Source organism: Archocentrus centrarchus, chromosome 9, assembly GCF_007364275.1.
Source record: "Archocentrus centrarchus isolate MPI-CPG fArcCen1 chromosome 9, fArcCen1, whole genome shotgun sequence".
Classification (NCBI taxonomy): Eukaryota; Metazoa; Chordata; class Actinopteri; order Cichliformes; family Cichlidae; genus Archocentrus; species Archocentrus centrarchus.
The window spans coordinates 5,919,720-5,933,899 of NC_044354.1; the positions used below are offsets into that span (position 1 = coordinate 5,919,720).

At 42.8% G+C, this 14,180-nt stretch overlaps 1 protein-coding gene across 2 annotated transcripts; it reads left to right on the plus strand.

Annotated features, from left to right (window-relative positions):
* Window positions 1-257: 257 nt before the first annotated feature.
* hic2 (hypermethylated in cancer 2) lies at window positions 258-13,957 on the plus strand. Of its 2 annotated transcripts, none has more exons than XM_030738196.1 (2): window positions 258-367; window positions 10,511-13,957. In XM_030738196.1, the coding sequence occupies exon 2, from the start codon at window positions 10,567-10,569 to the stop codon at window positions 12,316-12,318; it is 1,752 nt and encodes a 583-aa protein (XP_030594056.1). In that variant the 5' UTR covers window positions 258-367; window positions 10,511-10,566; the 3' UTR covers window positions 12,319-13,957. The 2 variants fall into 2 exon arrangements, with proteins under 2 accessions (XP_030594056.1, XP_030594057.1); XM_030738197.1 differs by having other exon boundaries at window positions 258-359.
* The last annotated feature ends 223 nt before the right edge of the window (window positions 13,958-14,180 follow it).

Here is a 14,180-nt window from a genome sequence, read left to right on the forward strand (position 1 = left end):
CAAATTAGTTTTAACATCTTTCACAGCGTTTACCTGCGTACAGCAGGATGGTGGATATAACTGGGTCGTTTTGCTCAAAGAAGAAGGCCTTAAGCTGTTTGAACACAATAAAAGAAAACAACACTCTTTGTCTCTCTCTGCCATCCCGCAGGTAAACTTGCCAGGATTCCTGTTTTGAGAAAGTGAGAGAAACCCTCCCACATTAGGATGTTTTCTCTGCTGCACTCTGGGGCTGGTTCCTATTCAAATGTGGGTCAGGGGTGAGGAAGGCTAACGTCATAAGCTTGCAACATGGCGTCCCGAAGGCTGTGAGATGAGCAAGAGGATGGTAAAGACCGCTTGAGAACGACCATACCGATGTAAGAAGGTATTTAAAATGAATGATTTGTTTTTACGGAGGCTTAGAAATGTGTGGCGGAGCTGCTTTTGTGTGTTTTTTTGATCGGAAAGATTCCCGGCAGCCACTGCAAGAATCGCAGAGGTTTTCGGTGTTGCGCTGGTGTTTTTTTCCACGGCGTGCCAACAAAAAGGGGGCTCTGCTAGTGCCTATTCTGGCTCTACCAGCCTGCTTGGCAAACCGAAGATTCCCACAATATTTGTTCGAGCTTATCGCGGTTTCTGCGCAAACCCGCAAAAAAATGCATTGTTTGCAAATGGTGTTCCTTTTTTTTATTTTGGCGTCGTAAGCTTATGAGAGATGCCCCACATGACGAGTATGTACCAAAGAATTACCAGGTTGGCAAAGCACATCAGGGGACAGAGAGGAACCACGAACGGCACGTCGCTACGCTTTTTATGAACGCTGAAAGGTTTCCACTGTTAACCTCGCTTTCTCGGTTTCCCAATCAAACATGTTCAGTGAATTGTTTACAAAATTGAAAAGCTGATGAGCTGTATGTTTCTTTTAAAATCGATCGCTATCACGTAAGCACAGCAGATCACTTCAGCTGGTATTGAATTGCACTTTGTGTGTTAAATGAAGCGGGGCAGATTCTGTAGATTTTACGCACGGTATTTTGCGCAATCAGCTGATACTATTAGAGATGTTCGCAGTTGCTGTCGATACAAGTGCTGTAACCTGCATTGTTTATATGTAGGTTAAGCCACTTTGGTCTTAGGTGAGGCTTATTAAAAATCATTTAACAGGATTGTCTTGTAAATATGCTCAGTACAATGTTGGACGCGTGCACGGTCTGGTTTGAAGCGTTGCTTTCTAAACGTGGACTCTACCGATGCAGTGGGTTGTAGCTGTTTTAAACGCCTATAGGTGCGCTAGTGCTATAGCGCTACCATCTTTGTAATCGGCTACAGTGTGGGTGTCACGTTACACTGTGACCTATAACTGCAGTGTTTGATAGAAACACTGTTGCACTGTCGTAGATTTCCGTCTGTAAATGAGCGTCATTTAAAAAAAAAAAAAAAAAAAGTCACACCAGCACATTAACTACTTCATTATTTACTCATAATAAGCCAATAAAAGAATGCATGTGCTCAGGTGTGAAGGCAGGTGATTAGTGATGTTAAAGTATCAAGGGGCATGGCTATAAGAAGGCACAGGAATGCCAGTAATGTTTCCCTTGACTGGCTGCCGTTAACCAGTTTCATTCTGTTTAAAACAAACACTTTAATTCACCCTCTTGTAAAATGGCAGAAGAAACATGGTCAACTGTCTCAAGGTTATTTTGCCAGTTGTTAAAGAAACAGGTTCATGCATGATAAAATAATTTTGCACAGATTTCTCAGTAGTTCAGTTGCACATTAACCATTTCTTTCTGCAGTTGTTGTAAAGTTGTTTCAAGTAGGCATTCTTGTGTTTTTTTTTTTTTTTTTTTTCAGACTCTTGTTTTGGGAAAGTTTGACATCAGGACAATTTTAAGATGTTTTTAGGAGTCAGAGTTACAGGGTGCTGCAGCTTGCAATATAAAGATTACAAGATGTTACTTTGGCCGGCTACACCCAGCCCAGCTTATAGGTGGAGCATTCTGAGGTCAGCAGGCTCTTCTGCCTGCTGACCTCAGAATTTGGCTTGATGAGTACCTGAAGTGTGTTTTTTCAACAATACAGACGAAAGCTTGAACAAGATGCATCCAAATGCATATTGCACTTTATAATCCAATTTGGCGAGGCCACTAAAGGAGAAGTAGGACTCCTGGCTGTTATGCCTGAAGCGCTTAATGATATGAGCACTGCAAAAGCAGTAAGAACACAGAGCTTTGAAGAGATAACTACTTAATCCATTATATTTAAAAGAGTACTTCTCATAAACTTTGAGGAAACTGAGTGAGGCTGTTGACCGCTCTTCTTTTATATAGTTGATTAAGTGTTATGCTGAAAATAAATTATGCAGACAAGCTGGTCAGAAAACAGTAAAACATTGTACAGTAACCAATGAACTTTTTGTTGCTTATCGCAGTTGTTGGCAAACAAGTATTATAGATCAGAGATCAAGTACCAAGGGTCAAACAATTTTAAAAATGATCAAGCCAAGTCAAGTGATCAGTGTGACTAGTTTCATTGATTACTGTGGACTACAGAGTCTGGCCTAGAGGGTAATTTGAGGTCCGTGTGTGCCTCATGATCGGCCAGTTGGCCTTGTCCCTTCTCAGAACACACGTAGTGTCTTGTGTACAGGCTTATAGTAGCGTATGCGGGCAGTGCAATACAGTAAGAAGGCTACTTAGGCTATATGTGCTGACATGTTGAACAGGGACTTATAGATTGTGTTGGGCTGTTCTACCTATGTATCTCTCTGTTCTCTTTGGTGGTTGTCTGTTTGGGGCTGTTTGGTTTGTTCAGTGGATAAAGCGCCTAGGGGCAGGGTTGTTATTGTTCTTTAAGACGAAGAATGTGGAATGTGGTGCTGATAGCCAGAAGGTTGCGCAGTGTTTAATGGCTGAAGGAGGAGGATGAGGAGGAGGAGGGGGGCCTGGCAGCTCTGTAAAGCCTTGGACCATACAAGATCTTTTACTCACCCAACACGATGTCCTCCAAGCATTAGATACCAGGTCACGTGGGTTGGGGGTCTGTGGGGAAGTCTCTCAAGACAGAGGTCACTTTATCACACCAATCATATGTTCAGTGAAGTGGTTGATTAATGCACCCACATGTATCACACAGAGTGATAAACAGGATTGGTGGTACCATCAGTGAAGGTCTCCGTGTTTATGTCATGGGGACACACTGACCACAACACTCAAGACACAGCAGTGATGCACATTTATTCGTAAATCCACGGCAGCAAGAGAAAATAAAGTAGTCGGAACTATTTCCTGTGGAAAAAGTAAAATTCAGGGTTTGACAAAGTTCTTTTTCTATAATAAAATCAGTCACATATGGCCTAATCGTACATTTCATTCCCTTTAACTGCCAGATAGTAAATGGACTAGTACTTTTCTAGTCTTACTAACCTCTCAATACATTTTTCCCACTGTTTCCACTCATTCACACACATTCATACAGCGCATGATTCAACGCATAAAGACACACACACACTCAAAGCTGGGGATCGAACCACCGACCTTCCGATTAGCAGACAGTAAGCTTTGCCTCCCGGTGAAGAAATGAATCAATACTACATTTAAAGAAACGTAGGTACGACCAATACATTCATCAGCTAGTTTGAGATTTTTAAGAAAGTATCACACTATTTAAAAAAAATAAAATAAAAATCAGTCCCTTATAATTGTATATTTAAAAAAACATGAAAACCATGAAGTTTATTAACAGTCTCTGTAAATATGAGGAAAATGCACAACCATTTGACATGACGTTTGTCTTCTAGTGCTGTATTTTTGAGCTTTACACATTTTATCACAGTCTATAAAATATAGTGGCATTTTCTATATATGTCATTGGTTGCTGGGGTTTGTGGCCCAGTTTAGGCAACTACATCCGGCACCTTCACAATAATAGATATGAAGGAGGGGCAAACACTGAAGAGTAATGTTGCAGAACGCTCATCCCCTTAAAGAATTTGCTATGGTTTTAGCGTCTAAGATTACACATGGATGACATGCATGCCACAAAATAAACTGACTCATTTCCTGCTGTAAAGTTATGATGTAAGGAAAAAGGTTTAGTTTCACACGACTGCTTTATCACACTGAAGGAATGTTCTGAAAACTTCTCTCCTTTTCCCTGGTGGTGCCCTACTGCAGGTAGATCCTGAAATGCTGAGAACAAATCCATGGGTCTGACTGCTGGTGTAGCTGTGCACAGGATTTGAGTGCGTACATATGCAAAAGGAAGGTCTTACAGCAGTGGCACATCTGGCTTACATGGCAAACCACTGGTTGTTATATCTGTTACAAACAGAATGAGGTTCTTATCATTCCACTGCATCCTGGGCAGGACTGCTGAAGTCTCCATTGGATATTTTCTCCCAGACTGGGCTCACATACTCACTGTGATCATGCACCTGTTCTAGTTAGAAACATTGGATCTTTATCCATCCTCCCAGCACCAGACCCGCTCAACAATTTGCATTCTAGACACAACTATAGGCAGTTTTTAAAGATTATTTCAAGAATTGACTACAGCTGATGATTTCATGTGTCACTTTTACCTTCTGTCTTCTCTTATGCTGGCGCTGCCACCTTGCTTAAAAGCCCTGATCTCAATCTAACTAGATGTATTTTTGAAAAATTAGATTGAAAAAAAAAAAAAAAAGTTTAGCGGCATCACTCTTTCTGTAACACTGCAACATTTTCTGTAACTGTGGTAACCTGGTTTCTTAAATTTCATGGAAACAGAAGTACCAGTCAAAAGTTTGGATACAGTGAGTCTAAACTTTTGACTGTTACTGTATATGCCTAACAGACTTTCTAAGTGTGTGTGTGTGTGTGTGTGTGTGTGCGTGTGTGTGTGTCTGTGTGTGTGTGTGTGTGTGTGTGTGTGTGTGTGTGTGTGAGTGTGAGTGAGAGAGAGAGAGAGAGAACGAGACAGAGTAATTCTGTGACAGGAATGTAGCAGGTTTAAAGGAAACGTGCATCTTTGTAACCAATCAAATTAGGACTAAAATAGAAATTACTATGTCATTTTCCATAACTAAACTGTAGTATGTCACCAGTAATAAAATGGTGCCAGCTCTCATGCTGCACAACTTGCCTAAGCCAGATGCTGTATGACAAAAAAAAAAAAAAAAATCTCCACTGCTGTTCACTACCTAGAGTCAAAAAAACACCATACAGTGGAAATTACATCTCACCAGAATGTAACTGCAGTAACCAGGTCCCTTCAAATTATTTCAATCAGTAGCCTATTAATTTCATTTAACCAATCGCTGTGGTTCAGTTTCAGAAATCATGATAAATCTGTAAAGATGTGCTGCTTGTATTTTTTTATGTAGCTCACATTTAATTGCCACAAAGGAGCATACAAAGAATGTGAGCTGCCCTTTCATAGCTGGCACTTGTAGTACCCATGAGTCCTGCATGGACCAGCCTTACCTATGCAGCAGTGTCAGCCATGTTGAAATGGCTCAGAGGTGGCTGCTCGGTGTTTGTATTTCAAACTGGCTTTGTACCATCCCCCCAACCCCTCCCCCACCCTCTCTGCCCACCAGCATACTCTGTGTGTGTGTGTGTGTTTGCGTGCACGCATACACACACAGACACAGACACAGAGGCCTTTTGCTCCTGCCCTTGATTGCCTCTCGTTCTCTGTCTACCTCAGTCATTCCTACCTATCTGTCTCTACTACAATCCTTCTCTGCAGTTTATGATGGCAGTTCTACAAACCCATGTGTTGTCTAAAGAAGTCTGTTGAAAGAAACCCCAATTAAGCTTAAGTTGGATATGTTTTTAAAATCTTACTCAGTCCTGTTTTCTGTTGGTTGTTAGCAGATGACCTTTCACAGCAGTAGGGTGTGTTTTGTTATTGCACCACAGGACTTTGGCTCACCTCTGCCTTCTCTCTTGGCTTTTTTACCCTCTGTTCAGGAGATTAGTGCCACAGCCCACTGCTCTCTGTCACCTTCGCTGCATGAAAACCAACTTGGTGTTTTTAATCTGTAAGTGCATTGGGGAAAATGGAGGCAACCAGAAGGGGTGGTAAATGAAGTCAAACCCGATCATCCAAATTTCAGGTGTAACCAGTTTAATTCAGAGGCTTGACATTTATTCAGTGCCTGGGGCACTTTGATTCTTTCTGGTTTACACTCCCAAATCAGCACATGGTTACATTGGCCTGACCATGTTTGTCAGTTATCTCTTCATCTCATCAGCAGGCTCCTGATACAAGTCAAGGTTGAGGATAAGCAGCAGGGAGCTGCATTTTTTTTTTTTTTCTTTTCTTTTCAGATGAGCTTGCCCCCTATCATTATCTCATAGCTCTTGAAGAGGTTACACTGCAGGCAAGGTAAGCTGATCCTTGGTGTGTGCTTGAAGGCAGTGACCACCCTTACTTAGAGTCAAGCCCAGGGTGAATTTGGTTGGTATGTGGTATTATGTTTGGTCAGAGAAAGTCTTGTTTCGCACAGCCCTCCCAAAGCAGCTATAATGCTCTCTCTTTGCTGATTTGCCAGCCTTTGCATAGGGCTTAAAAGTCTGGAACTCAAATCCTGCAGAAAATGTTGCTTTCTGACTTTCTAATATTATCCATAAAAACTAGTCATTCTTTTTGCGGTTCTTGTCAGTTGATACATCATCCCTGGCTTTAATTGTGGGACTGGGGTGCTGTAGGACAGGAGCAACAGTCTTGTCTGTGGTATTGAAATGTTGCTAGGTGGGAAGGGTGCCGTGCACTCACACATGGAGCTACAACGATAGTGCAAGCCTATCTCTCCCCTGTGGTATCATGCCTGTTTTCCTGGGCAGCATCGTTGGAAGGTGAGCTGGGCCTACACGTGTCCTACCCTAGCTGCATATAGATCAGCCATAATCCATTAGCGGCTCCCTGGAATCCAGCCGGCACAGCACAGCAGTGGAGGGGCCAGGGGGAGAGGGTGGCTGTGTGGGTGATGGAGGGGAGGAAAGGGAGAGAACGAGGGATGAGAAATGGAGGTTGTTGGGGGAGGGATCTTTTTTTCTCTACTGAGCTGACTTCTCTACTGTGAGCCCAGCCCCCTTTTATGTCGGTCCGCTGGAAAAGCCTCTTGAATCCCCCCATAAAGCCTGCAGAGGTGTGTGTATGTTAAGAGAGAGACTTGATATATGGCTTCCTGGCTGGCATCATAGTAGAGGCCCTTCTTTCTCTAGTAGCCCTCTTCTCCATTACCGCCTGCAGGGTTGAGTGCCGTAAACTGCCGTAGCTTGTTCTACGATTAGCACATCTGGGTTATGCATTTCAGAATAGCTCATTATGATTTACATTGGGGACAATGAGCTGTTCCTGGGATGTGTCTGCATGCCCGGTGAGGGGCTGGTGTGAGCTGGAAGAAAAAGAGAAAGGAGAGGTGCAGAGGAGAAACGGGGGAGGGGAAGAAGACCATGACTAGAAGTGTCAAAGCAGAGGAGGCAAGCCCAGGCCTGGACCCGGGGCTAATGATCACTTCAGCTGATTGTATCAGCTACTCTGTGACAGTCAGCTTGGCTACATACTGGATACACTCAGCAGTCTTAACCAGGTTACAATTTTAACCTTCTTGTTCTTGTATGGTTTTTAATATTGTCTATAACATGGGTGGTCATTACCATCTTTAACAAGTGGCCTTCTTGTAGTGCGTCACCTTTTTCAAGTGGTACTTTACATTTTTATTATGTTCTCTGTGGTATTTGAAGTGATTGTGAAGGGCCTAGGCCAGTATATTTAGGTCTTTGTTTAAGGCGTTTGTGTTTGAGAAAGTCACAATTGTGATTTGAAATTTCAGATTTCCTTGTTGAAATGTAACGATCCAGTGTGTGTTGAAACCTAATCTGTACAAACTGAATCGACTGCTTAGTTGTGCTTGCTTACTATGCAGTTTTAAAGTATTTTAAACTGATACACTTACTTGAATTTCAACTTCTGTTTTTTCCCTGACGGAGCCTGGAGAATAATTGAGCATAATTTAGATCTATTACAAATTGAAATGTCCTTTAAAAATCCAGCTTTACTGTTATTTAAGACCAAAGTTTAGTTTGTTGCTTCCAGCTGTTTGTTGGAGTCTTTCTTGCTAGTTTGTTACATACCTATAGCATCATGCAGGAACTGTTTGATTGTTGATGTTGGACTGGGCAGATGGCGTAGGCAAGGAGAAAAATCAGAACTGACATAGAGACATAAGTGAATAAAAACTGCTCTGATTTGCTGTAATAATGTGTGGTAATGCCAGTTTTTACTAAATGCTATTTAACAGCATCTAGCCCTGTTTATGATACATTATGATACATTAAGCTAGTGTAAGTTAGAGTTAAACTGTAGCCTTCATGTAGCCTTGGTTGATATTTCCAAGCTATAGCATCATTAATATTGCTGTATTTGAGAATGAAAAGACATGTCCATTCATATTAATGAACTGTTGTTAATATTCTCTCTCCTTTAAGCGGTTTTCTGATACTGTCATTTCTTTATGTGATGTTGCTCTCTGCACTTAAAAAAATGTTTTATTGACATCAGCTGGTATTTTTGCCCACTGCTACATTTAGCACATAGGATTTGAGTACAGATTAGATCATTTTAGTTTATTTATTTCAGTTTTTTTGATATTCATGTTGAACTGTGTACAAAGAAGTATTTTCCCGGTCACTGTCCACTTATGACTTCAGTTGAGGATTTCTTTGCCTTCGATTGTAATCTCTTCTAATATGGCATACCCTACTGTGGTCATTGAAAATGTGTGTTGTTTAAGCTTGCCTGTGGCCTTGAGGGAACGTTAAACACAGACAGACCGCTGCCTCAACCAAATCACACTACTGTTGTCACCTGCAGAATTTTTACCTCTATTTCCTTAAAACAAAATTTGCATTTTCAGTGTTGGACTAAAATTAGAGTACTGTGGTATATAGTAGGTCATTAGTAGCATCAGTATCAGCGATTGAGATTCACGCGTCCTATTTCCATAAATGAGGGCCCCTCTCGAGGATCGAGTGGTGTTGTCCTTGCCTTGGGGCCACACCCTCCCCCTGCTCTCTTGCCCAAGCTCCTGTGTAGTTTTTCCTGCTCAGGTGTCACCTAATCCCCCCCCCCCCCCCCCCCCCCCCCCCCCCCCCCCCGGCCCTGCTGTGCCACGGATCCCCACCCCCAGACAATAGGGTAGAGCTGACATTACCGTGATCTAATGGAGACTAGAGCGAGCTGGGTTTCCAGAGAGGGCCTCCCGCCAAAACTAGAGTTACTCTGGTGAGATGGTGAAATTAGGCAACCTTAAGAAAGAAGTTACTTTACCCATTCTTGTCCTCCACCTTCATGACTTTTGTGCCAGATAAGTGGTAATGTGTACAGTGAGAACTTGATCCATGTAGGGTTGCAGTTTGTCTAAAAAGAAAAATCAGACAAAGGGAAGGTTCCAGTTTCTAAGCAGCTGTGTGTTTATTTAGCTCGCAGTGCTAACCGTTTGCTAATATTCTAGTGATCTCAGTTTTGTTACTAAAGCAGCATTAGCCAAGCATTTACAACATATTGCTTAGTCTGTTTCCCCCCCCTCATGCACCAAGATTATTATAGTTAACTAAAACTAAACTAACAACTAAAACTAGATGTGAAAAAATATTACACTAACAAAAACATTAAAAAAACTAACAAAATAAAAACCTAGAGGTTATATTCTTAGTTTTAGTATTTGTTAATCTGGTAAAATTTGTTATCATAATTTACCTGATGAGGTTTTGAAGGACGTATTTGAGATTTCGGATGCCTACAAGACTGAGTCGGCTGTTTTTAAAAATGTTCTGTGTTTATATTGTAATACCTATGCTGATTTCCTCAGTCTTGCCTCAAGCATATATCCTTCATACAATAAAAGATGAAAACTAATAAAACCTAAACTCAAACTAAATAGTTTAAAGCAATAAAAACAAAACCAAATTAAGCAAACCTACTCTGGAAACTGAAACTATACTGAATTTAAAAAAAGGAAGTTAAAATACAAAACTGTAATAACGCTACTGCCAACTCTAAAGAAAATTTTAAGCTGTTGTCATATCCTTGGCGGCGGCAGCAGCGTCTGTTCCAAAAAACCTTTTAATGTTGTCCACAACTCGAGAACAATGACAGATGCATCTACTAAAAATCTCGGACAAGTTCGAATCTCAGCAACCTTGACCTCAAGGTAAAGATCAGAGGTCAAGTTTCTGAGATCCTGTGAATGCGATAGCTTGAACGATGTGACCTAGGATGTTCAAATTCACACCATAGATGGATACTGTTCAAGCTAGACCCATCAGACTTCACACACTTGTTCACTGACTTTATGATAGCAACACTTTAACCACCTCCCTGCCGCTAATCCAAAACAGCTGAGCGTTAGCATCTGTTAAGGAACACCACCCTTATTTCTTTACTCAATAACCTGTCATTTTCTGTGGTATCAGTCTAATACTACTTTAATTCTTATAATATAAAACTGATCACCTCTTTGTTTTATTTCTTTCAGCTTGAGGTGGTGCTCGTGTAGGAAGAGAGAGAGAGAGAGAGGGAAAGAAGGAGGAAATGGAACTGCCAAATCATGCCAAACAACTGCTGCTGCAACTCAACCAGCAGAGAGCCAAGGGCTTCCTGTGTGATGTCATCATCGTGGTGGAGAATGCACTCTTCCGTGCCCACAAGAACATCCTGGCAGCAAGCAGCATCTATTTCAAATCTTTGGTCCTCCACGACAACCTCATTAACCTCGACACAGAGATGGTTAACCCCTCTGTATTCAGACAGGTTCTTGATTTCATCTACACTGGAAAGCTACTGTCCTCATCAGAGCAGAGCAGTGAGCAGAACTTCAGTGCCCTCTTAACTGCAGCCAGCTACCTCCAGCTCCACGACCTTGCTGCTCTGTGCAGAAAGAAGCTTAAGCGCAATGGTGGGAAACCCCTGCCAGGTAAACCCTCCACTCCAGGCCCCCTTAGCCGCTTACGCCTCAACAACCAGCGCCTTTCCTCTTCTACCCCTACTGGCCACAACAACCACTATCCTCCGACCCCTTCCGATGCCGACCAGCCACAGCCAGATGAAGGCCTTCGGGACAAGCTCTCAGATGATGAGATGTTTGTCGGCACCTCTGGGAAGAATGGGAATGGGGGGAATGGAAGCAGTAATGGTAACCTCAGCAGTGGAGGAAGTGCTGGGGAACCAGACCTTGGACTAGACCTCTCCAAAAAGAGTCCACCCTCTGCGGGCACAGCCACTGATGCCCTTAGCCCTAATAGCAACTCCCAAGGATCCCCTCAATCTGCCTCAGTATCCACAACCAACAGTGCCTCACTGGATGACTCGTCTACCACGCTACCAGGTGCAGACACCTGCATCTCAGAGACCATGGACCTCAACTCCTCCTCTAAAACCTCAGAGGAGATCCAAAACCAGCCAGAGGGTCCTCCGCCACAGAAAAAATCCAGACAGGGTGCTCGCAAGAATGAATGGCCTAAGAGAGAGGCGTCAGGGTTGAAGTCTGAAGATCATGACAGGCCCCTGGCTAATGGGGTAATCGTTGGTCCTAAAGATAGCCGCTCATCTGGGATTGGTAACAGCTTTGCATCTGACCAATCCTTCCAGTGCAAGGATGAGGAAGAAGGAGGAGAGAATGGCCAGGACCACAGTGATGAAAGTGGTCAAAGCGATGGAGAGAGTGCAGGAGGTGGAGGAGGAACAGCAGGGGGGCACCACAGCGCCAACTACGTGTACAGGCAGGAAGGTTTTGAGCCAGCATTTGGAGACAACCTCTATGTCTGTATTCCCTGTGGTAAGGGTTTCCCCAGTTCTGAACAGCTCAATGCTCATGTTGAGACACATACTGAGGATGAGCTCTACATCAAAGAGGAGGGAGGAACCTTTGTGAAAGAGGAAGATGAAGAGGAGGCAGAGGATCTTTCTGCCACTGTAGGTCCCTCTACTTTTGGTTCTGAAACGCGCCCATTCAAGTGTACAGTGTGCAGTAAGAGCTACAAAGACCCGGCAACCCTGAGACAACACGAAAAGAGCCACTGGCTGACCAGGCCCTTCCCCTGCAACATCTGTGGGAAAATGTTCACCCAGAGGGGAACCATGACACGCCACATGCGCAGCCACCTCGGCCTGAAGCCATTTGCATGTGAAGAGTGTGGCATGCGCTTTACACGCCAGTACCGTCTGACAGAGCACATGCGTGTCCACTCTGGAGAGAAGCCGTATGAATGCCAGCTATGTGGGGGGAAGTTTACCCAGCAGCGCAACCTCATCAGTCACCTGAGAATGCACACCTCACCCTCTTAGAAATGCATCAAGCCAAAGAACTCTGGGAATAGAAAAAAAAAGAACCTTTTCTCTACTTTTTCTCCATCTCAAAAGCAAAGAAATGCACACATACACATTGTTTAACATATTAATTCCAGTTTATGATGCCCTGGCTAAGTGAATGATGTAGCGGTTTGCCACAATGCGCTCTTGGTGATGGTGGGATCTTGTTGATGCAAGGATCAAGTCGTCGTTTATATCAAACAATGTCTGCTCACCTCTCAGGAGTTCTAGAGGGACAGTTAACTCCTGTCTCTCTCCAAAGTCACAAAGCAATGGTGGAGTTGCATAACGTCTGGTCTGTTAAATGTGAATGTGGGTACTGATAAAATGTCAAGCCTCTCACTGCATACCCTTCAGCAGCTTTCTCTCTCTTCAGCCTTTGAGTTTTTCAAATGACTCAAGAGTCCCCTGTGTACTCCAGTGCTACTTTGACCAAAAAGAAAAAAGAAAACGTGCAAACAATACTGGCAATAATTCAGCAAAAAGATTATTTTAACCCTGACAGCTTTATATGCTTCGTTATGTTGGTTGGTGATGGGTATCTGTATGTAAAGCCCTTTTCAGACATGGGATACGTAACATTGCTGGCTACCCCAATCTGTTAAAGCGACGGCATTCTGGCATTTGACATAGGTGGCTTCTACATTAACGTTCCTCACAGTTATACAGTCGTAAATGTGACAGTGACTGATTATGGAAAAAATCCCAATCATAATTATTTTGGCCAATATTGTAGCCTCAGTTTATGTTTTTACATAAATCAAGGCTACAGAGGAGTTTTTCCAGAGGATTTCATTGAACTTCAACTATAATTGAAATTAAAAAAATAAAATATGATTAAAAAGGAGGTGCTCTTGGTTTATAACATAACATGAGAGCTTGGTAGCTGAAGAGAATGCAAAAAAAGCAGTTGCTTTACTTTGATAATTTAGTTTTCATGATCATGAGGAAAAGTTTATTTAGTTCTCTTTGACACTGTCACTAAGAGTAGGCTTTCTGTTTGTGTGTCTGCTAAATGGTGCTGCTGAGTTGGCTGTGCACCACCACTTTCTGTCCTCAGAACCTGGAATAGCCAAATGTACCACAGATCTTACTGCTACAAAGAAGCAGAGTTGGTGGGATAAAATGCACGATGCACGTGTGGAGTCACAATCTTGTGCGTGCCTATTTGTTAAGGTGAACTACATGCGTTCAGACTTCTGCTGTGTTGAAAGCTTCATGTAAATGCTACCTATAAGAATTCCGTCACTTCTTTTACAGAAAATGAACCATTCAGGCACATGTGTTAAGATGCCATCAGATCAATAGAACAGAATGCATGTCTGAAAGGGGCTTAAGAGGAGGGGTAACTGGGTTTGGGACCATCTCCATGCTTTAACTGAAAGTTCTTGAAAGAAGGTTCGTGTTGGAGGACACTGAATTAAGTTTTTGTTTAACAGACGACAAATGCTCAGTCTTCTCTACAGCTGTTTGCATTAATACAGAGAAGATTTTCATTATTTTCAGTTTTGCCTGCTAGTGCTCCCAGGAACGAATCCTGGTTGGACAGATGAACCCTTGAGGTACTCGTTTTGCTTAAAGAACTTGTCATGTTTCAGTGAATGTTTAAACTGGAAGGTCTTTGGGAGGGGGAGGGGGAGCGGGGGGTTCTTGTGGAGGGAAGGGATCTGGGTCGGGGTGGGACGGGTGGTTTTATGGGGATAAGGTGAAGAGGGTGTTTAGACTGAGCGTTATGTTCAGTGGGTACGTTTATTTTTCTGTCTGTATAGCTTTCCTCCCCTCAGAAAAAAAGAAGTCTATTTATGTAGGCTTGTGACCTCTCTACCTCTGATTACTCT